The sequence below is a fragment of the Stenella coeruleoalba genome, assembly GCF_951394435.1.
Source record: "Stenella coeruleoalba genome assembly, chromosome: 5".
NCBI classification, from domain to species: domain Eukaryota; kingdom Metazoa; phylum Chordata; class Mammalia; order Artiodactyla; family Delphinidae; genus Stenella; species Stenella coeruleoalba.
Genome location: NC_137150.1, coordinates 28,452,368 through 28,476,085, shown reverse-complemented (window position 1 = coordinate 28,476,085; position 23,718 = coordinate 28,452,368). Strand labels below are relative to the sequence as shown.

Here is a 23,718-nt window from a genome sequence, read left to right as displayed (position 1 = left end):
TTGTGGATATGGGGAGGGGGAAGGGTGAGCTGTGACAGGGCGAGAGAGAGGCATGGACATATATACACTAACAAACGTAAGGTAGATAGCTAGTGGGAAGCAGCCGCATGGCACAGGGATATCGGCTCGGTGCTTTGTGACCGCCTGGAGGGGTGGGATAGGGAGGGTGGGAGGGAGGGAGATGCAAGAGGGAAGAGATATGGGAACATATGTATATGTATAACTGATTCACTTTGCTATAAAGCAGAAACTAACACACACACACACACACACACACACACACACACACACACACACACAAACTAAAAATAGAACTACCATATGACCCAGCAATCCCACTCCTGGGCATATATCCAGAGAAAACCATAATTTGAAAAGATACATGCACCCCAATGTTCATTGTAGCGCTATTTACAATAGCCAAGACATGGAAGCAACCTAAATATCCATTGACAGAGGAATGGATAAAGAAGATGTGGAACATATGTACATTGAAATATTACTCAGCCATAAAAAAGAACGAAATAACGCCATTTGCAGCAACATGGATGGACCCAGAGATTGTCATACTGACTGAAGTAAGTCAGACACAGAAAGATAAATATCATATGATACTGTTTATATGTGGAATCTTAAAAAAAAGGGGGGGTTACAAATGAACTTATTTACAAAACAGAAGTAGAGTCATGGATGTAGAAAACAGTTATCAGGGGATACGGCGGGGGAGGGATAAATTGGGAGATTAGGATTGACATATACACACTACTATATATAAAATAGATAACTAATAAGAACATGCTGTATAGCACAGGGAACTCTACTCAATACTCAGAAATGGCCTATATGGGAAAAGAATCTCAAAAAAAAAAAAAAAGGAGTGGATATATGTGTATGTATAACTGATTCACTTTGCTGTACATCTGAAACTAATACAACATTGTAAATCAACTATACTCCAATAAAAATTAAAACAAAAAAAGAAAGGAAGGAAAAAAAAAAAGAAAGAAAAAGGAAGAAATGGATGAAGCCTGAATTGGGGAACTACTATAAAGATCTCTTAAAAGTAGAAACTTTACCAAAAATAAAAAGTTAGGCTAAGGAATTTAATTTTAAGCCTAGTTAATTGCCTATATGTCTTGTGGTATGAAAATTTGATAGCAAAGCTTAAATTTTAAGATAAGAGTACTGTATAGTTTACAGTCAAATATAAATTTTTGATATTAAAAAAGTACTGAATGAACAATTTCTTCATATTAAAGATACTGTTAAAATCCTACAGACTATGTATTTCCTTCACTTTAAGGTATGCCACAGCTTTAGATAGGTGAGGAGAAAAAGGAAGTGTTCAAATACTTTTTTCAGGATGCTGACAAAATCCTCTGATCAAGATTTACTACTGGGTATTTGGAGAAATTAATGCAGGAGTAACAAGTACCTTCTCTACAAAGAATAATCAGAACCCCAGCAGTAGCTCTATAAATAATTATTGAGAATAAACAGAAAATGAAATAATTAGGCATATCATCTTTCAGGAAAAGGTATTTTTAGACCCTTCAGGGCAGTTATGTCTGTAAAGGTTCTATTGTTTTCGCTGGGGAGGAGGAGGCAGCAAACTTGTTCCTGAAGTTAAATTGAAATAATTGTTCATTGTTTTCCCAGGAGGCATGACCTCACAAAGTCCCGGTTGTAGTCATCACATACAAATCAGCAACTGCAAAAAATGACTTGTTAGGTATTTAAAGTAAAATTTCATTCTAAAACATCAGAACAGACTTACTCAACTTCCTAAATGACTGTTAACATTTGAATTTGTGTATATGATCATAAGGCCAGCTTTCCTAAACTGCTGAGGGTCTAAAGTACAATTTATAAATTTTAAGAGCTTATAAACTGTTTAATTCAATGCAATAAAACACTCGTGGCATTTTCTTAGTCATTCAAATTGCAGGGCACATTGCATAAAAAAATTTTTGTACAATAAGCTTTATACACTAAATGAAATATGAAATATGGTACATTGTTTATAAAAAGAGAAATTCAATTCTAATATATATTAGATCTCTGTGCTGTTAGTAGGGTGAAGTTAGAGTTGTCAAATTTAAAAACAAAAAAACAAAAAAAACACAGTATGTCTAGTTCTATTTGAATTTTAGATAAACAGTGAATGACTTTTTGGCATTAAGAGTATCCCATGGATCTACTGTATTTTTATTTGGTAAATCTGACAAGCTTAGGTACAGATAATGGTGGCTAATGATTCCATATGCTTTGGAGATCAAGACCCAAAGAAAGCACAGTGATCTAAGTTTTGAAAAGATGGTAAATCTCAAAAAGACACCTATATTCTCATAAAAGTTAACTCTCTCTGTGATGCTAACCTTTTGAATTGTCAAATATTTCAGCTTCCCTAAATATCAGCAGAAAAATGCAGAAAAACAGTATTTTCACAAACATGCACACAAAACTGCTTAAAAAGAACTATATCAAAATATTATCAGTGGATATTCTTGTCCTGGATAAAACTAAGTGATTTTTTTATTCTTTCTACTTTTACATATACTCTAATTCAAAGGAAAAATTTTTACTAATGGAGAATAATTAAAAGTTTAAAAAAAATCTTAGGAGCTCTAAAAAACAGAAAGGCATGCTTTCTATTGAAGCTATTAATATAGTTTTGAAAAATCTGTATGTTATACAATTACAAGCCTATTTAATGGGGGAAAAAGTCATTGCCAAAGCAAACTAGGTAACATCTGAAATAATCAAACATTTTTAAATACCAGGGTGTCATTCAGTAAATAAACAAGCTTCTGTTCTAAGTACTCAAAGGGAAGAGTTTAGTCCCACTGTGTAATCATTAGCTAGCCTGAATTAACTATAGGTCAAGATCAAAGAATAGTATCTTAAAGGTACTTACTATCTTAAAGGGGATGGTACTATATTATCCTATAAGAGTGAATGTGATCAATACAGGTAGCCAATCCAGATCCAACACTCTTCAGATATTTTTGGTTTTGTACTTTAAGCCTCCTCTTCAGTAATCCCCCTTGCAGTATGCAAATTCAAGTTAATACCCTGTCTAAGGCAGGATACCACTGGCCCTTTAGACATCTAAGATTACTACAGCAAGAGAGACTGCTCCGTGTTTACTGTGTTACTCACAATTCTCCCTGAAATTAATATGCAAAGAATAATGTGGGCATGATATATCTTGACTTGCTATAAAAGTAACTTCTACTTAAAACATAATTTTACTTATGGAGTAAAAAAAAAGTCTCGGTTAGCATAGAGTTGTGCTTAAAGTCTCGGTTAGCATAGAGTTGTGCATAAATTATGTTCATACTAGACGGGTAGTTCACAAGAAACTTAGGATGCATCTCTTAAAAAGGGCTTCTCAAAGTACCTGAGGCAAAGGAACAACTTTTTTATTTCAAATTTGCAAAAAAACAATACTTTTATAAAATAAAAATAATTCACTAGACATATAGATTGCCAACAAGCACATGAAAGATGCTCAACATCGCTAACTATTAAAGAAATGCCAATCAAAACTACAATGAAATATCATCACTGGTCAGAATGGCCATCATTAAAAAGTCTACAGGGCTTCCCTGGTGGCGCAGTGGTTGAGAGTCCGCCTGCCAATGCAGGGGACACAGGTTCGTGCCCTGGTCCGGGAGGATCCCACATGCCGCAGAGCGGCTGGGCCCATGGGCCCGCTGAGCCTGCGCGTCCCGAGCCTGTGCTCCGCAACGGGAGAGGCCACAACAGTGAGAGGCCTGCGTACCGCCAAAAAAAAAAAGTCTACAAATAACAAATGCTGGAGAGGGTGTGGAGAAAAGGGAACCCTCCTACACTGTTGGTGGGAATGTAACTTGGTTCAGCCACCGTGAAAAACAATATATGGAGGTTCCTCAGAACACTAAATATAGGGTTGCCACTTGATACAGCAATCCCACTCCTGGGCATATATCCAAACAAAACTATAATTCAAAAAGATACATGCACCCTTATGTTCATAGCTGCACTATTCACAATAGCCAAGACATGGAAAGAGCCTAGATGTCCGTCGACAGTTGAATGGATAAAAAAAATGTGGTATATATACACAATGGAATACTACTCAGCCATAAAAAATAATGCCATTTGCAGCAACATGGATGGACCAAGAGATTATCATACTAAGTGAAGTAAGTCAGAAAGAGAAAGACAAACACCATATGATATCACTTATATGTGGAATCTAAAATATGACACAAAAAAACTTATCTACAAAACAGAAACAGACTCATAGCCATACAGAACAGACTTGTGGTTTTTCAAGGGGTAGGGGAGGGGGATGGATGGATTGGGAGTTTGGGACTAGCAGATGCAAACTATTATATATAGAATGGATAAACAACAAGTCCTACTGTATAGCACCGGGAACTATATACAATATCCTGTGATAAACCATAATGGAAAAGAATGTATATTTATGCATAATTGAATCACTTCTTTATACAGCAGAAATTAACACAACATTGTAAATCAACTATACTTCAATAAATAAATTAAAAAAAATAAGTCACTGGAAAAGAAAAAGATAAAAAATACACACACCCTTGGATGTTGTGGCAATATCACATCGCTAGAGAAGTTTATTCTCAATTTCTATACTTACTTTATCTCAGACTGGTTAACAATGTACAGACCAGCACTGGCCCATGGACCACACCTTGCAAAGCAAGGTCTCAGATCATACTTACTACATGTTTATACAGATAGCAACAAACATGTTAAAAATTCAAAATAAGAATTTTTTTAATTACCTCTTCCTATAAGGACTCCAATTTTTGAGTCTAATTTTTCCCCTGGGTCACAACTTCTTGTCACTAATTTGAGAACTGGAAGAAAAGGTCTGACATCACAGAGTCTTCTTGTTTCATCTTCAAGCTCCTCATATACAGCAGTTTGATTCACACATGCAAACATATAGGAGTCAATTTCCATAAGGAGGTTAAACATTGGGTAATTATGAACTTGTTTCCATAACATCTGCAGGAAAAAGTAATAAGACATTTTCTGAAATGGAAATACTTGCTCAAGTGTACAAAGATATATCTACAAGGATGCTCACTGCAGCACTCTTTGGAAAACTCAAAAACTGAGGACAAGCAAACTGCTTAGCAATAAGGGATCAGTTAAGTGAATTACGGAATATTACAGAACTGTGAAAATAAAACAGAAAAACACGGTAACATGGAAAGCTATACGAGATATATTAAGGTTGGTTCCTTTTAAAAATAGCAATTGTAAGAGAATATTACAGAACTGTGAAAATAAAACAGAAAAACACGGTAACATGGAAAGCTATACGAGATATATTAAGGTTGGTTCCTTTTAAAAATAGCAATTGTAAGAGAATATGAATGGTATTTAACCCATTTTTGTAAAGTAATATAATGGTATAATGCAAAAAAATGCATTTATATAAACAAAAGTATTAAATATGAAAATCTATGAAGAATAAGAATCACTGAAGACTTCCATATTTAGCATTCTGGTGGACATAAATAATTTCTAATTAAAAAGAAGAACATTTAAATTATGTATCATCTATCACCTCCATACAAAATTTACATTATTTTTGTCCTGAATTCTTTTCTATTCACCAGAGTTATCTCCATTAACTAGCACTGTCCTGTTAGGATGAGCAGAATCAATTTCTCATGATCTCCCCTGAAGTCTCCTGGATGAGATCACATAAAAGGTCACCACACAAACACAAGGTGGATTACATATTTTAACTGCAACCAGGACAAAAGTCAACAGCTGAGGGATAAAAATCGTGGCCAATCCTCAGATTCAGTTATATGAAACAAACAAGAGAAACTGATGCTAGGCAAAAAAAAAAATTTAAAAAATAGGCAAATTGGACTTCATCAAAATTAGAAACTTTTCTGTATCAAAGCACACTATTATGAGAGTGAAAAGGCAGCTCACAGAATAGGAGAAATTATTTTCAAATTATATGTTTGATAAGAGATTACCATCCAGAATACATTAAAGAACTCCCATGACTCAACAACAAAAAACAACTGAATTAAAAAATAGGCAACGGTCTTGAACAGACAATTCTACAAATGGTCCATAAGAACATGAAGAGATGCCTGAAATCATTAGCCATTAGGGAAATGCAAATAAAAACTAAAATGAGAAGGCTTCCCTGGTGGCACAGTGGTTGAGAGTCTGCCTGCCGATGCAGGGGACACGGGTTCGTGCCCCGGTCCGGGAAGATCCCACATGCCGCAGAGCGGCTGGGCCCGTGAGCCATGGCTGCTGAGCCTGCGCGTCCGGAGCCTGTGCTCCGCAACGGGAGAGGCCACAACAGTGAGAGGCCCACGTACCGCAAAAAAAAAAAAAAAAAAAAAAAAACTAAAATGAGGTACCACTTCACAGCCATAAGAATGGTTATTACTTTAAAAAAAAAACAAAAAAGGAAAACAAGTGTTGGCTAGCATTTTGAGAAACTGGAATCCATTTGCATTGCTGGTGGGAAAGTAAAATGGTACAGTCATTGTAAAAAAAAAAAGTTTAGCAGTTTCTTAAAAAGTTAAAACAGAATTACCACATGATCCAACATATGGAGAGCAGGGATTCATACAGATACTTGTGCACCAATGTTCAGAGCAGCATTATTCACAAAAGACAAAAGATGGTTATAACCAAAATGTCCATCAAAAGATGAATGAATAAACAAAATGTGGTATATCCATACAATGAAATAATATTCAGTCTTAAAAAGGAATGAAATTTAGATACCTGTAACAACATGAATGAACTTTTAAAATATTATGCTAATTGAGAAAACCAGACACAAAAGGTCGACTACTGTGTGATTCCACTTACATGAGGTAGCTCGAATATACAAATTCATATAGACAGAAACTAGAATAGAGATTACCAGGGACTAGAAGAGGGGAAGTTTATTATTTACTAAGTACAGAGTCTGTGTTTAGGATGATGAAAAGTGCTGGAAATGGATAGTGGTGATGGATTGGGCAACACTGTGAATATACTTAATACCAAGAAACTGTGTGCCTAAAAATGACTCCTACGGTAAGTTTTATGTTATACGTATTTTACAACAATAAGTTTTTTTTAAAGGAGCATGGTTTCAATGGTTAATTCAGCTTCAGCTATAGCCACAGGCATCCATACCTGTCACTTGTGACTATAAAAATAAGTGTACTATCTGCCCCTGTAGGGTGCCCAAAACAATTAAAAAGTGATCCCTTTTCACTTAAGGGATTATGCTGTTCTAGAATTCTTATGTCTCCCTGATGAAGAAGCTTGGAAAAGAGTTATAAGGCTGTCCAAAGTCAAGCGTTTTAAAAAGGTTTGTCATAAATACTTTTTCTTAAATATGTCATAAACCCCAATTTCCATATTGGGTTTAGCTATTTGAAAAACATTAAAGAGAAAGTTTAGGAAAATAATTTTACTTACAAGTCATAATCTTCACAAATCAATAGTACTCATCAATTTGCTTGAAAAAAATCATCCAACAAAACATGCAAGCCTTGTTATGTGAAAGAATTTGCTTTCAAATGAGGACACAGCATTGATTACTGGGGGAAAAAAGTCTACTGAACAGCAGAAAACCTTTTTTTCCCCCAGAGTGACCATGAAAAATAGTGGGGATGGGGACAGAAAATGGGGATTAGAAAGGGAAGGAAAAGGAGAGAAGAGACAACCAACGAAAAATCACTTGAGGAAAAATAAACGTGATAAGCTCAAAGACAATTCATACAAAGATCTTACCTCAAAATAAAACTTTCTAGAACAATGTCAAATTCCTTTTGATAACCTGAACAAGCCTTTCAAACTAGCTAACATAAGCTAATTTGTCTTCATTCAGGTATCACACGTGGATTTTTTTAAAAATTAAAAGTGAGTGGGAGTGAGAATGAGAATGTTTTATATAGCCAATAAACAAGATCCAAGACACAGTATGGATCAAAATCTTTAAAATATAATGACTTATAAACTTCTCTCAAATTTACCATATGATTTACATTAATAACATTCTAAAATGGAGGAACATTTTCCCCTAAGTGATATAGTAAGTAAGCTATGTTTATAGAAATTCAGCCTGATAACATACCTGTTTAATATAGGAAATGGTAGCTTCCCGAGGTACCTCCAACTGGATATAAATCCCAGTGGGCAAAAGGAAATCCACGGGTATGGAGCCATCAGATGCTATCTGTGAATCCACTGCCCAGATGTCAAGGATGTCTGCCATAGCAGGAGGCATTATGAAGCGGAAGCACACTCATAACCATGGGGCTCTAGAAATCAGTAAGTAAAACTTAGTGAATTAATTAGCCAAATTTTATACTAAAACGTGATAAAGCTCACCAATCCATAATTAGTCCTTGGATTTCAATATAGCCAACAATGTAACAGGAGGTCAATTAAGTTAAGCAAGAGTAAGCCACCATAACTTAAAAATACTTTTGGTTATCACTACATAAATTATGTATATATACCATACTGATTCAAATTCAACATAATAAGTATATGACTTATTATGTGAAAGATGAAAGGTTTAAGGAGTACAGGCTCCTGAGAAATCCAGTTAACAACCACTCAACAGGGGATTCTCTCCAGACTTTACTTAGAGAATTGATATCCGCTTCTTCAACCAAATTTTTCTTGGCAAACTCCATGAAAAATGGCAATCAAGAGGGCCTTCCTTCAAAAATAATTTTCTATCAAGCTCACGAGAGAAACAAAATGTCATGAACTTAGTCCCATGACCCACCACCAAAGTATTAAAAAGACCAAATCCCCCAAACCAGCTGGCAAGGCGCTTTATGCTATGACTCTGGCCTGTTTTCCTTTGCTTCTCTGACTACTCCACAATCCAGGCTCTTGTGCCACAAGTGCTTTTTGCCTCCTGCTGCTAGACCTATGTTCACAGATATGTTGACATTGCCCGTACCAAACCACTATTCCAACAAACGCACCCTTCAACTGGACCATTTAAGTCTCACCTATTCCTTAAGGGCTTCCTTCAAGAAAGCACAACAATAATCCTGGGAAGAACATGGGCACTGAAGTTAAAAAAAACAAAACAAGGTTCAAATCCCATTTATTCAAAACATTCAAGTATCGTGTCAAAAGAGACAGACACCAACCGGAAGCATTTTGGGGCATCAAAAACAATAACGACATCCATGGATTGAAACACATGAAATATATACAAATGTGAGACAATGAAGATAGAGAAAAACTCTTTATTGGTCAACTTTGGAGACTGATTTGAAACAACCTGGGAAATTTAAATATGGATTAAATATCAGATAATTGTAAGGAAACTGTTCATTTTGTGAGGTATAATAATGGAATGTTATGTTTCTAAAAACCAGTCTTTATCAGTCAGAGACACATAATGAAGTATATATAGGGATAAAATGACACTATGCTTGGCATTTGCTTTAAATTATTCCATTTTTGAAAACGTGAATGGGCAGCTGATTTCAACAAAGATGTAAAGGTAATTCGATGAGAAAAAAGAAAGTTTTTTCAACAAATGGTGCTGGAATTACTAGACATCCATATGCTAAGAAAATGAAGCTCAATACATATCTCACATCAAAAATTATAAACTCAAAATGGATTGTAGGCCTAAATGTAAACGCTAAAACTGTAAATCCTCTACAAGAAAACATAGGAGAAAAGCTTGTGATCTTGCATTAGGCAAAGAATTCTTAGATACGACACCATAAGCACAATTCATAAAATAAAAAATTGATAAAATGAACATCACCAAAACTAAGAACTTCTGCTCTTAAGGAAGGCACTGTCCATAATATAAAAAGACAAGCCACAGACAGGAGAAAATGCTTACAAATCATGTAAAGAACTTGTATCCAGCATACATAAAGAACTCTCAACATACAATAATAAGAAAACAGCTCAGGGCTTCCCTGGTGGCGCAGTGGTTAAGAGTTGGCCTGCCAATGCAGGGGACATGGGTTCAAGCCCTGGTCCAGGAAGATTCCACATGCCGTGGAGCAACTAAGCCCATGTGCCACAACTACTGAGCCTGCGTGCCGCAACTACTAAAGCCCATGTGCCTAGAGCCCATGCTCCACAACAAGAGAAGCCACCGCAATGAGAAGCCGGCGCACTGCAACTAGAGAAAAGCCCACGCGCAGCAATGAAGATGCAACACAGCCGAAAATAAATAAATAAAAATTTAAAAAAAAAAGAAAATCCTGAATTCCTAAATTTGTTTATAAAAAAAGAAAAACAGCTCAGTTTCTTTAAAATGGCAAAAGATTTGAACAGAGGCTATCAAAGGAGATAGATGGATGATAAAAGGGCTCAATATCATTAGTCATATAAATTAAAACAACAGTAAGACACCACTACACACCTCTTACATGGCTAAAATTAAAAAGACCAACCATACTAAGTGTAGACAAGGAAGAAGAGGAACTGGAACTCTCATACACTGCTGATCGGAATGTTAAACACTAGAGCTGCTTTGGAAAACAGTTTGGCAGTTTCTTAACATACACCTACCATATGATCAAGTCATCCCACTTCTAAATATATACCCAAATGAAATGAAGGCATATATCCATGTAAAAACTTGTATATAACTGTTCATAGCAGCTTTATTTATACTAGCCAAAAATTGGGAAAAATTCAAATGTCCATCAACAAGTGAATGAATTTTTTAAAAAGTGGTACACTCATACAATAGAATACTACACACTCAAAAAAGCAAAAACAAACAAAAATCCACTACAGACACATTCAACAATGTGGATGAATCTCAAAATAATTACGCTGAGTGAAAGAAGCCTGACAAAAAGAGTACATACTGTATGACTCCATTTATATAAAAGTCTAGAAAAGGTAAACTCGTCTATAGTGACAGATCAGTGGTTGCCTTGTGTGGGAGAGGGCAGGGAAGAAGGAAAAGGTAAGAAGCAGGGATTACAAAGGGACACAAGGAAACTCTTGGGAGTGGTGGATATGTTTATTTACCTTGATTATGGTGATGATGGTTTCAGGGGTGTGTACATATGTCAAAATATATCAAATTATACACTTTAAATATGTGCAGTTTACTTTAAGTCAATCATCCCTCAATAAAACTGTTTTTAAAAGTGACAGAAATAGATGAAATGAGAGGCAAAATGTTGGTATTCACTGAATCTGGGTGATGAGGAGTACACTGTATTACTCCTCTGCTTTTGTATATGTTTGCTATTTTCGTAAAAAAGATTTTGTTAAATCCCATCTAAGGACGTCCCTGGTGGCGCAGCAGTTAATATGCCTGCCAATGCAGGGGACACAGGTTTGAGCCCTGGTCCGGGAAGATCCCACATGCCACGGAGCAAGTAAGTCCACGCACCACAACTACTGAGCCTGTGCTCTAGAGCCTGTGAGCCACAACTACTGAGCCCACGAGCCACAACTACTGAAGTCCGTGTGCCACAACTACTGAAGCCCACGCGCCTAGAGCCCATGCTCCGCAACAAGAGAAGCCACTGCAATGAGAAGCCCGTGCACTGCAACGAAGATCCAATGCAGCCAAAAATAAATAAATAAAATAAATTAATTTAAAAAATAAAAGATTAAAAAAAAATCCCATCTATACCATTTACCAGCTATGTGAATTTTGGTAAGTCACTTAAACTTCCTGAGCCTCCATTAACTAAAAAAGGGATTCATAATAAAATGCTCCTCCTGGGAACACGGTGACAAATGAAGGAGCTAATATGTGAGAGCCTGACACATTGCAAGTTCTGCTAAATGACAGCTTTCTCCCTTTACTGAACATCCTGGCCGTTACTGATTCCTCCCTCCTAAGTCTTACCCCCCATGGCCTAGATCCACCACACTGACACTGTCATAAGGGTCCTGAATCTTTCAGATGTGCAAGCCTTGTTTCTGTAGGCAGAACAGAACAACGATTAAATATTTTGTTCTCAGAGTCTAACAGCTTAGTTGTAAAACCTGGCTCCATCACTCGCTAGCAGAGAGATCTTGGGCAAATCATATGCCTTCTTCCTACTTAAATTCCTTTATCTGTGAAATGGTGAAAACAACAGTAACTACCTCATAGCATACTTATTAACACTGAGTAAAGAATGCCTGGAATATAATAAGCTCCATGTTTGTTGCTATTTATTAATTTTTTTAATTCAAAAACTGTTAGTTCTTTTGAGCTGTGAGCCACATATATTCAACTACTTTTGTTTCCCCAAAAGTGATTAGCAGATAGTAGCCATTTGTAATTGTTTAATGAACTTAAGACCAAACAGTATTATCCCTACTCCAACAATTTAAAAAAAAGGAAAAAAAAAAGCTCACAGGATAATAGAATTTATAACACCTAAAGGTAAGTACTTACTATGTGTCAGCATTCTAATAAAGTCTTACATGTGTTACTATATTTTATCCTTACTACTACCCTGTAGTAATACTACTACTCCTCAAGAAGCACCTGAGACTTAGAAAATCTGAGATCTCATGGATAAAAAGCAGCAGTCCTAGGATTTGAAGTTGGGTCTAACTCTAGAGGGTGAGCCCAACACCACACTCTACATAATGACTACTAAAGCACCATAAAAAGAGTCCGAGACATTTAACCATAATAAACCACATTACGTTGACTGTAAGCTCCTTGAGGTCTTGTGCCATGCTTCTTAAAATACTGTCTCTCACCACAGTGTACAGAGAAATCATTATACGTTTATACGTAGAAATTCTAAACTGATAAACTTTCACAGACAAGAACAAAATTACACAAAGTTACTACAGATGTCATTAACTGTCGCTGATCCTAGAAACGCTTTAGGCAAATCACTGCAGAACAGCCTTTAGAGACTGTCTTCAGTGGAGGAGCTTCTCAACTTTCCAAGTATTAGGCATTCAAGAAATATTTGAGGAACGAAAACATGCTACATCTAATTTTAAAGACCATGCTTTGCTTACCTTAAAATACCACCATGCAAAGACAAACAGGGAAAAGCCATCTCCTGAACACCAAGTACTACATATGAGTTAGGAGTTGTCAACAAAAGCTGACAGGACAAACTAAAGTTAGCATTTAAAACTGAGATGAGTTTATGAAACATCAGCCAACTGTCACAGAATTACAATCAAGATAAACCTGTATACTCCCCTGGTTTCTTCAGCATAGATTTTTGGCAAGATTCTCACAACTGAAGCCAAATCACCTGATGAATATCCATAGTAATACAGGAGCACGAAACTATAAAAACAAAAACTCTGAGACCTCACCCTTACCAGACAACTGGAAATGATGAGACTTCCTGAGACTCTGGAGCCCAGAGCAACAACCTTTTCAAGGAGACATACTGTACCTCACTACCCAACAGCATCAACTCCCCAGATTCAAATTCTAAACTTCTTGGGTATTAGAGGCAAAACCACTATGGCAGATTTAAGAATTTCTTGATGAAGTAGTCATACCTAAAATGAATTACAAGAATGAATTAATGGGCCCCTACCTTTCTTACTTTCTAGATATGTCATTCAACACTCCCACACATACTATCCTTAATCCAGCCTTGCTGAACTGCTGATACTTGCCAGCATTTCCCATACTCTCTCCTGCCTCCTACCTTTAACCTGTCATCCCTCTCCCTAGGTGGTCCTCAGCTACATATGTCCTGACCAACTCTTAGTCTTCTAGACTCTTGGAATCCACCCCCAATACTCTTCTGTGCACTCAAGCACCAGGGCATATCTATGTCAAAGCAGGAGCACACTATATTGAAGCTTGTTGCTTAGTGAGAGCTTCCCAACCTCCTACTATTTCTGGCTCAATACATATTTACTTCTGTCTGAATGAATGAATTCGAATTCTATGCAAATCACTAGAACAATTATATTGGATCATTAAAAAAGTGATTTTTTGGGTTTCCCTGGTGGCACAGTGGTTGAGAGTCTGCCTGCCGATGAAGGGGACGCAGGTTCGTGCCCCAGTCCAGGAAGATCCCACATGCCGCGGAGCAGCTGGGCCCACGAGCCATGGCCACTGAGCCTGTGTGTCCGGAGCCAGTGGTCCGCAACGGGAGACGCCACAACAGTGAGAAGTCCGCGTACCGCAAAAAAAAAAAAAAAAGTGATTTTTGTTGTTGTTGTTGTTGTTCCTTTGGCCACACTGCGCAGCATGAGGGCTCTTAGTTCCTGACCAGGAATCGAACCCATGTCCCCTGCTGTGGAAGCACAGAGCGTTAACCACTGGACCGCCAGGGAAGTCCCCCTTAAAAATGTGATTTAGGTACTTTCCAAGTGGTCCAGTGGTTAAGAATCCACCTTCCAATGCAGGGGATGTGGGTTCAATCCCTGGTCAGGGAACTAAGATCCCACGTGCCACAACTACAGAGCCCACGCGCTCTGGAGCCCACGTGCCACAACTACAGAGCCCACGTGCTCTGGAGCCCATGTGCCACAACTAGAGAGACACCTGCAGGCTGCAACAAAGACCCGACGCAGCTAAAAATAAATAAATAAATAGCATTAGGAACTGGCAAAGTAAATTGCAAGGGTCAAGTATTTCTCTCCTGCCATCTCAAAATGCATCGTAAAGTTTAATCCTTTAGCTTTACAGTTAACCATGCTCTTTGCTTACTAAAGCAACATCACACCAATCTCCAAAATCAATCCCCCTATCTTTAATTTTTTTTAAGTTATTTTATTGAAGTATAGTTGATTTACAATGTTGTGTAAACTACTACTGTACAGCAAAGTGATTCAGTTACACATACAAGTACATTCTTTTTCATACTCTTTTCCTTTATGGTTTATCATAGGATATTGAATATAGTTCCCTGTGCTGTATAGTAGGACCTTGCTGTTTATCCCTCTATCTTCTATTTCAAGGACAAAATTCTCATGTTGAAATTATCAACTTTTTGACATAAAATCATCAGAAAGATTCTAATGATTCATCAAAATACTGATGATGCTTGAAAAGCTATACTGTGTTTAAATGAGACCTAGAAATGTTTTTCTCAAAAAGGAGTGAATTATTAAAGGGAATACAGTAGGCCCTCTGTATCCATGGCTTTCACATCCACAGATTCAACCAACCACGTATCAAAATTTCACAGACACAGTATGACTGTATTTATTCATTTATACTACACCATTTTATATGAGGGACTTGAGCATCAGCAGATTTTGGTATCTGTGAGGGCTCCTGGAACCAAACCTCTGTAGATACTGAAAGTGAACTGTAATGAAAGGTTATGTCTAGGTACATAAATTTCTACCTTGATATTACCATATTAATAAGTTACTAATAACTGAGTTAGAATGGTTGTCAGGCTTTATAAACACTACAGGTAGACATATACCATGTAATTACAGCTTAACATATAGGCTGTACTTGTGTGTCACTTTAATAAAAGCACTTTTATTAGACCACTTCTCAAGGTTTTCAAAGTACTTTAAGTTAAATACTACCTAAGAGACTGGTTGTCAATCTTCATATTCAATATTCTTTCTAAATAAGTATTTTACAAATACTTTAAAAATCTGAAATGAAATTATTCATATAATTTACATACATATATAGCCAATTTCAAAATATACTCATATAATGTCCTAATTATAATATAAAGGGAAAATAAAAGAAAATAAGGCTGTATATTTCAGTATGTGAATACTTGGACATAACCATACCCCTACACAATGAAGTAGTCAGAGGTTTGAATCTATACGTAGAATCACCATGGATGTGACAACTACAAATGCAGACTGATCAAATGCCATAAAAGCCACTGGTGCCATTGATTTTACAAATCTTTATCTTCCAAGTTTATATCTTCCAAAATTAATGTATTAAAATCATGTAGGACTTCCCTGGTGGCACAGTGGCTGGGAGTCCGCCTGCTGATGCAGGGGACACGGGTTCGTGCCCCGGTCCGGGAAGATCCCACATGCCGCGGAGTAGCTGGGCCCGTGAGCCACGGCCGCTGAGCCTGCGTGTCCGGAGCCTGTGCTCCGCCACAGGAAAGGCCACAACGGTGAGAGGCCCGCGTACCGCAAAAAAAAAAAAAAAAACATGTAAAAAATGCTGTGTATTATATTTTTATGTAAATAAATAAAGTTCAGATCTAGGCTCAGATAATAGTAAGACTTTTAACCATTACATAATAGTAGCACCTCCCCCAGTCACTGTATCAGCAACAGGTACAACAATATCACCCCCTACAAATTTCAAAAGCATCTTATAGGGGGGGATTTCACACTGTCCAGTTTCAGAACCCCTGCTCTATGACAATTCCTACTATTTCTCAAAGGATTAATGGGGTCTCCACAATTCAACTAGACCTAACTGTAGTCTGTATTTAAAACAATAATGAACATAATTTCCCATACATTTCTACTTGACAATCAATAGTGTTTCCTGTATTTGGCTATGTTATCTTTGGCTAATTCTTGAAGGGTAAAAGAAGCTCTAAGTCAAGAAAACTTTAGCCCCCTAACCAATCAGAGGAATGTAAGGCCAGTATAATTGGCTCTTAGTTTTCAAGACCCTTACTAAACATACTGATGGGGTAGTCTAACTAAAACTACAGGGGAGTGTATGGCTGATTCATTTTGTTATGAAGTGGAGGCTAACACAACAGTGTAAAGCAACCATACTCCAATAAAAAATTAAAAAAATTAAAAAAAGAACATAAGCCATCTATTACCTGGCAGAAAAGTTAAAGAAGGATCTTTTTTCTCCTGTATTTCCCAGCTTAGAGTATGCATAAAGGAACTGATGGCTACAATTCACTTTCATTTCTGTCTGATACAGGAGAATAATGGTTCTCTTCTCAATTCCTCCTAGTTCCTTTCTAATCAGTAAAGAAAGAGAGGTGCACCAGTTCTAACATTTTAGAAAGAAAAAATGGCCCCCCAAGTTAAGAGATGCCTCATTCCTCTATGTCTTGATGATTTACAGTTTTTAAAAAATAATTCATAGAATTATTTTTAGAGCAGTTTTAGTTTCTGGAAAAACTGAGCAGAAAGTCTCCCCCACAGCTTCCCCTATTATTACCTCATATTAGTGCAACACATTTGATACAACTGATGAACCAATGTACTATTATTAAATGAAGTCCATAGTTTTAAAAAAAACAAAACAAAACAGGGCTTCCCTAGTGGCACAGTGGTTAAGAATCCGCCTGCCAATGCAGGGGACATGGGTTCGAGCCCTGCTCTGGGAAGATTCCACATGCCGCGGAGCAACTAAGGCCGTGCGCCACAACTACTGAAGTCTGCGTGCCTAGGGCACATGCTCCGCAACAAGAGAAGACACTGCAATGAGGAGCCTGCGCACCGCAACGAAGAGTAGCCCCCACTCGCCGCAACTAGAGAAAGTCCGCGCGCAGCAACGAAGCCCCAACTCAGGCAAAAATTACTTAATTTTAAAATTCCTTTAAAAAACAAAACAAAACAAAAAACTACAGGGTAACTTGTAGCACTTAAGAGCTTCTTGCATAACACTTTTTAAAAAAAAATTTTATTGGAGTATAGTTGCTTTACAATGTTGTGTTAGTTTCTACTGTACAGCAAAGTGAATCAGCTATATGTATACATATACATTTTTTTCTTTTTTTAACCTTTAATTTTATTTTTTTAAATTGATGTATAGTTTATTTACAATATAATGTTTCAGGTGTGCAACATAGTGATTCAATGTTTTTATATATTATACTCAATTACACTCCATTTGAAGTTATTACAAAATAATGGCTGTATTTCTCTGTACTGTACAATATTTTTTTAATAGATCTTTATTGGAGTATAATTGCCTCACAATACTGTTAGTTTCTGTTGTACACCAAAATGAATCAGCCATATGTATACATATGTTCCCATATCCCCTCCCTCTTGAGCCTCCCTCCTGAGCCTCGCTCCCATCCTCCCTATCCCACCCCTGTACACATAACTTTTAAGGTAAGTATTGAGAGAGGGGGTATACTTACAAAATGTGCTGTGCTGTAATTAAAAATAGTATGTCCTTTATCTGATCTAAAACTGACACTGTTGCTAAACAAATAAGGTAACAAACCACGTGGTAACAGATAAATCTTTTATAAAGATATTCTGAAGAAAATGAAATTACTGCTACATAATTGAAAATAAATATATTCTAGTTCTGGTTCCTATTTCCCTTAGTCACCCTTATTTTATAGGAGCATCACACACAAGAGTCCAGCCTGAGAAGTAACTCAGAGTTTCAGGTTGGAAGGTACCTTAGGAGTGACAGACCCTTCCTATTTTAAAGATAAGGAAACTAAGGCCCAGATGAATCAAGTAAATTAGCCAGGTAACACAAAGAGCCAGGACAGAAGTAAGATTTATTTCCAAGCAATTAACATACTCTATAATTATTTTTTCTTTACCTTTTTTTTTTTCCTTCTTTTAAAGGAAATGTTCTTCACAGGGTTGCCTTAGCACAACAATCCTTCACAGGGTGACTCTAGCACAGGGTTAACCTAGTACAGCAAGCACAAGACTACAAGAGGGTACCTCAGTCTGGTATCACTCTTTTGTTTGAGCATTAAGCAAATGATCAAAGGCTGAGGACAAGCATGAAACTACTTATGAAAACAACTTTTCAAGGAAGCTATCAGAGGGCACAGGAACTTCAGTAGTGACAATTAGCTCAACTAAACACTTAGACTGTAATTACAAACCCATATCCTGTCAATTGTTCACTAGCAGAAAGAGAGGAAAGGGTTTAGATATTCTCAACTTCCCTAGCAATGTGCCAGCAGAACTACAGGATTTTACTTCTTTCAATCAAGTGATAAGTAGAAACCAACATAAACCTGTTAGACAGATGAACAAGTAGTTCACACAAAAACTTCTTTGGAAAATCATGGAAGAAAAATTTAAGAGAGATTGAAAGTGAATATTTTAAAAATATTAAATGCAACAGTATTTACCTAGTATTTATTTCTTTACTATTATAAGATATAGCTAGAAGACAGGTTAATGTTCATAAAAGAACTGGAAGGGGCAGTGCACTTATCATGAACACCACATTTATTATCTCAACCCTCAGGTTTCAATAACAGACAATTTAAGTGACGGGATTTTGATTTATCTGGGTTTCTGTCCTTCCCCTCCCCCCACTTCTACTGTTCAAAGACAAGAAACCAGCCTTGTTTGCTGATTTGTTTACAATGAAGTATGCATTATACTGAACACTGAAAAACTGAATATAGAACTCCACTTGTTAAAGATGGTTATTTTATCTGAATTACTGTAATTCCATGTAAAAGGTCTCTCTAAAGTAATTCTACTAATTATTAAAGAATAACTGCTAAAACAGTACTGTATACCTTATCATTTATATTGAAATAACATTCAAATTTATCCTCTTAAAATAGAAGGTGGGGGCTTCCCTGGCAATCCAGTAGTTACAAATCCACGCTTCCACTGCAGAGGGCATAGTTTTGATCCCTGGTAGGGGAACTAAGATCCTGCATGCCGCGTGGTGCGGGGGAGGAGTGTCGTGTGGCAAAAAAGGGGGGAGGGGAGGGGGAGGGGGAGGAGAGGGGAGGAGGAGGGGAGGAGAGGGGAGGAAGGGAGGAGGAGGGGGAGGAGAGGGGAGGAAGGGGGGAGGAGGGGGAGGAGGAGGGGAGGAGGAGTGGGGAGGTGAGGGAGAGGAGGAGGAGGAGGAGGAGGAGGCACTCTAAATAGCCTTTAGAAAATATTTGCAAATATGCACTGAGCCTTGAAAACTTTTTAAACTTACTAACCCAGTAATTTACCTATTTAAAAACTTGAATTCAGGAAAATTTTCATACACAAAGCAAAAACATACAAACGTGACAAACTTGCAAATAACCTAACGGTCCAAATATCAAGAAATAGTTAAACAAACAATGATATACCCATTTGATGGCATATTAAGCAGCTATTTATACTGAAGTCTGTCATACGTGTACAATACTATGGACATGTTTATAGATGATATGGATAGAGTAAAATGTAAAGCAGTACAAAAAGTATAATTAGAATTCTGTTAACTGTAAAAAAGGGAAAAATCATACGTACAATCTAATGCATGGAAATTTAGGCTGGAAAACCAGAGGCTGGGAGGGGGAAAGGGAGGAAGGGGGAATTAGATGAAGTTAGTCCAAAGTATAACCTCCCAGTTATAAGATGAATAAGTACTAGAGATGTAATGTACACATGATGAAAATAACTAACACTACTATACATTATATATGAAAGTTGTTAAGAGAGTAAATCCTAAGAGTTCTCATAAGGAAAAAAATGTATATTTTTTCTATTTCTTTAATATTGTGTCAATATGAGATAACAAATTTTCATTAAATCTACTGTGGTGACCATTCCATGATGTATGTAAGTCAAATCATTATGCTGTATAACTTATACAGTGCTGGATGTCAATTATATCTCAACAAAACTGAAAGAACAAAAGAAAGAAAGAAATTAAAGATGGAAGGAAATATACTAATATAGTTCAAAAGTAACTATAGGGGCTTCCCTGGTGGCGCAGTCGTTGAGGGTCCACCTGACAATGCAGGGGACATGGGTTCGTGCCCGGTCCAGGAGGATCCCACGTGCCGCGGAGCAGCTGGGCCCGTGAGCCATGGCCGCTGAGCCTGCGCGTCCGGAGCCTGTGCTCCACAACGGGAGAGGCCACAACGGTGAGAGGCCCACGTACAGCAAACAAACAAAAAAAAGTAACTATAAATAAATGTTTTTTCAATGTTTCATTAATGAGAGCATACAGATTACATACTTTTTTAAAAAGTTCTATTATTCAAGACACTTAGAATAGTCCAAAGAACTCAGGTTAGAGCTAGGCTAGCTATTCTTAATATGTCGGTGTTCATCAGTATTTCCAAAGTCAGATTTTCATTCTTAGTAGTTAACGTTAATATAAACAGAATACATTTATAAATACTTAACATGCCTCTGTAAAACAAGTATATTTCTTATAAGCCAGATTTATGTCAATCTCTATGAATGCAGAGCAATTTTTTAAAACCACAACACAATATACCAAGACAGCTTCTGTGTCTAACCTAGACACTGACAAGACTAACTCCTGTATTGCTTAAGCAATTCCTCTCTTTTAAAACTTTCCCAACAAGCAACCTATAACGCACAAACAGCTGGTAATCACAGTAAATATCCTGAAGAGGTAAGTATATATCTAAAACTGAAATAGTACAGGGAATTCCCTGTCAGTCCAGTGGTTAGGACACCAAACTTCCACTGCAGGGGGCCCGGGTTCGATCACTGGCTGGGGAACAAAGATCCCACAAGCCACATGGCATGGCAAAAATAAAAATTTTTTTTTAAATTTCAAAATCGTACAAATTTAAATGAAATATATAATATTACTAAATTCCCCTCCAAAAACCAGATTACTATCCTAAGATCTTAAAAGACATAGCTCCAAAGCATAAACTTCAAATTCAATAAAGGAATCATTTCATAAAATTATCTAGTATGTAAATGTTACATTTTCTATTTTGAATATTTAAAATAAACTCTAATCTTAAGTCACTGAACCCGTCATTCTGTCATTCTCTTTAATCTAGTATAAAGTTCATTAATATCCAGATCCACGAAGATTTATTAATGAAACACTAAGTAGTCCTTTTTGTAATATTATTTCACCAACATATTTTTTTGTATAGCTTGGATTTCATAACCTTAGATAACTGATTTATGAATAAGAACTTTCCACCCTGCAAAGCTAAAGGATTAAATAAAACAGCACATACAGAAAAGAACTTTGCATAGCACTTCACATAAAAAAGCACTCAAGGGATTTCCCTGGTGGTCCAGTGGTCAAGACGTTGCACTTCCACTGCAGGGGACGTGGGTTTGATCTCTGCTTGGGGAACTAGAATCCCGCATGCCGTGTGGCAAAAAACAAAAACAAACAACAACAAAACACAAAATCTCAATAACTGATGACATATTAATTTACAGTGAGACCAGTTTCTTTCCAACAAAAGGAACAGCCATGCCTCCTATTCACAGCATAAATCATCAGTCTTGTTTGCTTGATGTGAAAGAAATTAAAACAGTAATTCTTAAAAGGTGGTCTCTAGTGATCTACAGGTGGTTTGCTCACATGCATTTCCCAAAATTAATAAAATTTTCTACAAAAATCCCACAACACAACTCTATGCTAGCAGAGCTGTGCTGTTCAATTTCCCTTGGGTAACAGTTAATGGGATGCTTCCAAATCTTAGCAAATATACTGTTACTTCACTTCTGCTACAGCATTTACTTTTGTTAAGTATTTATTGTTAGTATCATGTTGTATCATTCACCTTAGGATCAGTGGCTCAAAACTAATTCAAAGAGACGAAAATCAGAGAGGCAAAAGTTAAAGTTACATTCCTTGTAACAAGACAAGCACAATTTCACAACTGCAAAAAAAAAAAAAAAAAAAGGTTCCAATGATAACGTTAATGATAATACTCACAGAGAAAGCAGAACAAGTTACTGCAAAATTCCTTCACCAAGAGGGGAGAGAGCAGAAGCAAGAAGAACTACAGTCCTAACAGTCTGTGGAACAAAAACCACATTCACAGAAAGATAGACAAGATGAAAAGGCAGAGGGCTATGTACCAGATAAAGGAACAAGATAAAACCCCTGAAAAACATCTAAATGAAGTGGAGATAGGAAACCTTCCAGAAAAAGAAATCAGAATAATGATAGTGAAGATGATCCAGGACCTCGGAAAAAGAATGGAGGCAAAGATCAAGAAGATGCAAGAAATGTTTAACAAAGACCTAGAAGAATTAAAGAAAAACAGAGTTGAACAATACAATAACTGAAATGAAAAATACACTAGAAGGAATCAATAGCAGAATAAGTGAGGCAGAAGAACGGATAAGTGACCTGGAAGACAGAATGGGGGAATTCACTGCCACGGAACAGAATAAAGAAAAAAGAATGAAAAGAAATGAAGACAGCCTTAGAGAACTCTGGGACAACATAAAATGCACCAATATTCACATTATACAGGTCCCAGAAGGAGAAGAGAGAGAGAAAGGATCCGAGAAAATATCTTCAAAAGAAAGCTGGAGTAGCAATACTCATTATCAGATAAAACAGACTTTAAAATAAAGAACATTACAAGAGACAAAGAAGGACACTACATAAGGATCAAGGGATCAATCCAAGAAGAAGATATAACAATTATAAATATATATACACCCAACATAGGAGCACCTCAATACATAAGGCAACTGCTAACAGCTATAAAAGAGGAAATCGACAGTGACACAATAACAGTGGGAGACGTTAACAGCTCACTTACACCAATGGACAGATCATCCAAACAGAAAATTAATATGGCATCACAAGCTTTAAATGACACAACAGACCAGACAGATTTAATTGATATTATACAACATTCCATCCAAAAACAGCAGATTACACTTTCTCCTCAAGTGCACACAGAACATTATCCAGGATTAATCACATCTTGGGTCACAAATCAAGCCTCGGTAAATTTAAGAAAATTGAAATCATATCAAGCATCTTGTCTGACCACAATGCTATGAGATTAGAAATCAATTACAGGGAAAAAAACGTAAAAAACAAAGACACATGGAGGATAAACAATATGTTACTAAATAACCAAGAGATCACTGAAGAAATCA

At 36.8% G+C, this 23,718-nt stretch overlaps 1 protein-coding gene across 4 annotated transcripts in view; it reads right to left on the bottom strand.

The window, feature by feature from the left end:
• PIK3CB (phosphatidylinositol-4,5-bisphosphate 3-kinase catalytic subunit beta) overlaps positions 1–23,718 on the bottom strand; it is a 195,314-nt gene that overhangs the window by 97,723 nt on the left and 73,873 nt on the right. For all 4 annotated transcript variants that reach the window (XM_079923349.1, XM_079923348.1, XM_079923351.1 and 1 more), the window contains 2 exons: positions 8,150–8,336; positions 4,812–5,037 (listed from right to left, as the gene is read on the bottom strand). In XM_079923349.1, the coding sequence (XP_079779475.1) occupies positions 4,812–5,037; positions 8,150–8,302 (379 nt within the window). In that variant the 5' untranslated portion in view covers positions 8,303–8,336. The remainder of the gene's footprint in view (positions 1–4,811; positions 5,038–8,149; positions 8,337–23,718) is intronic.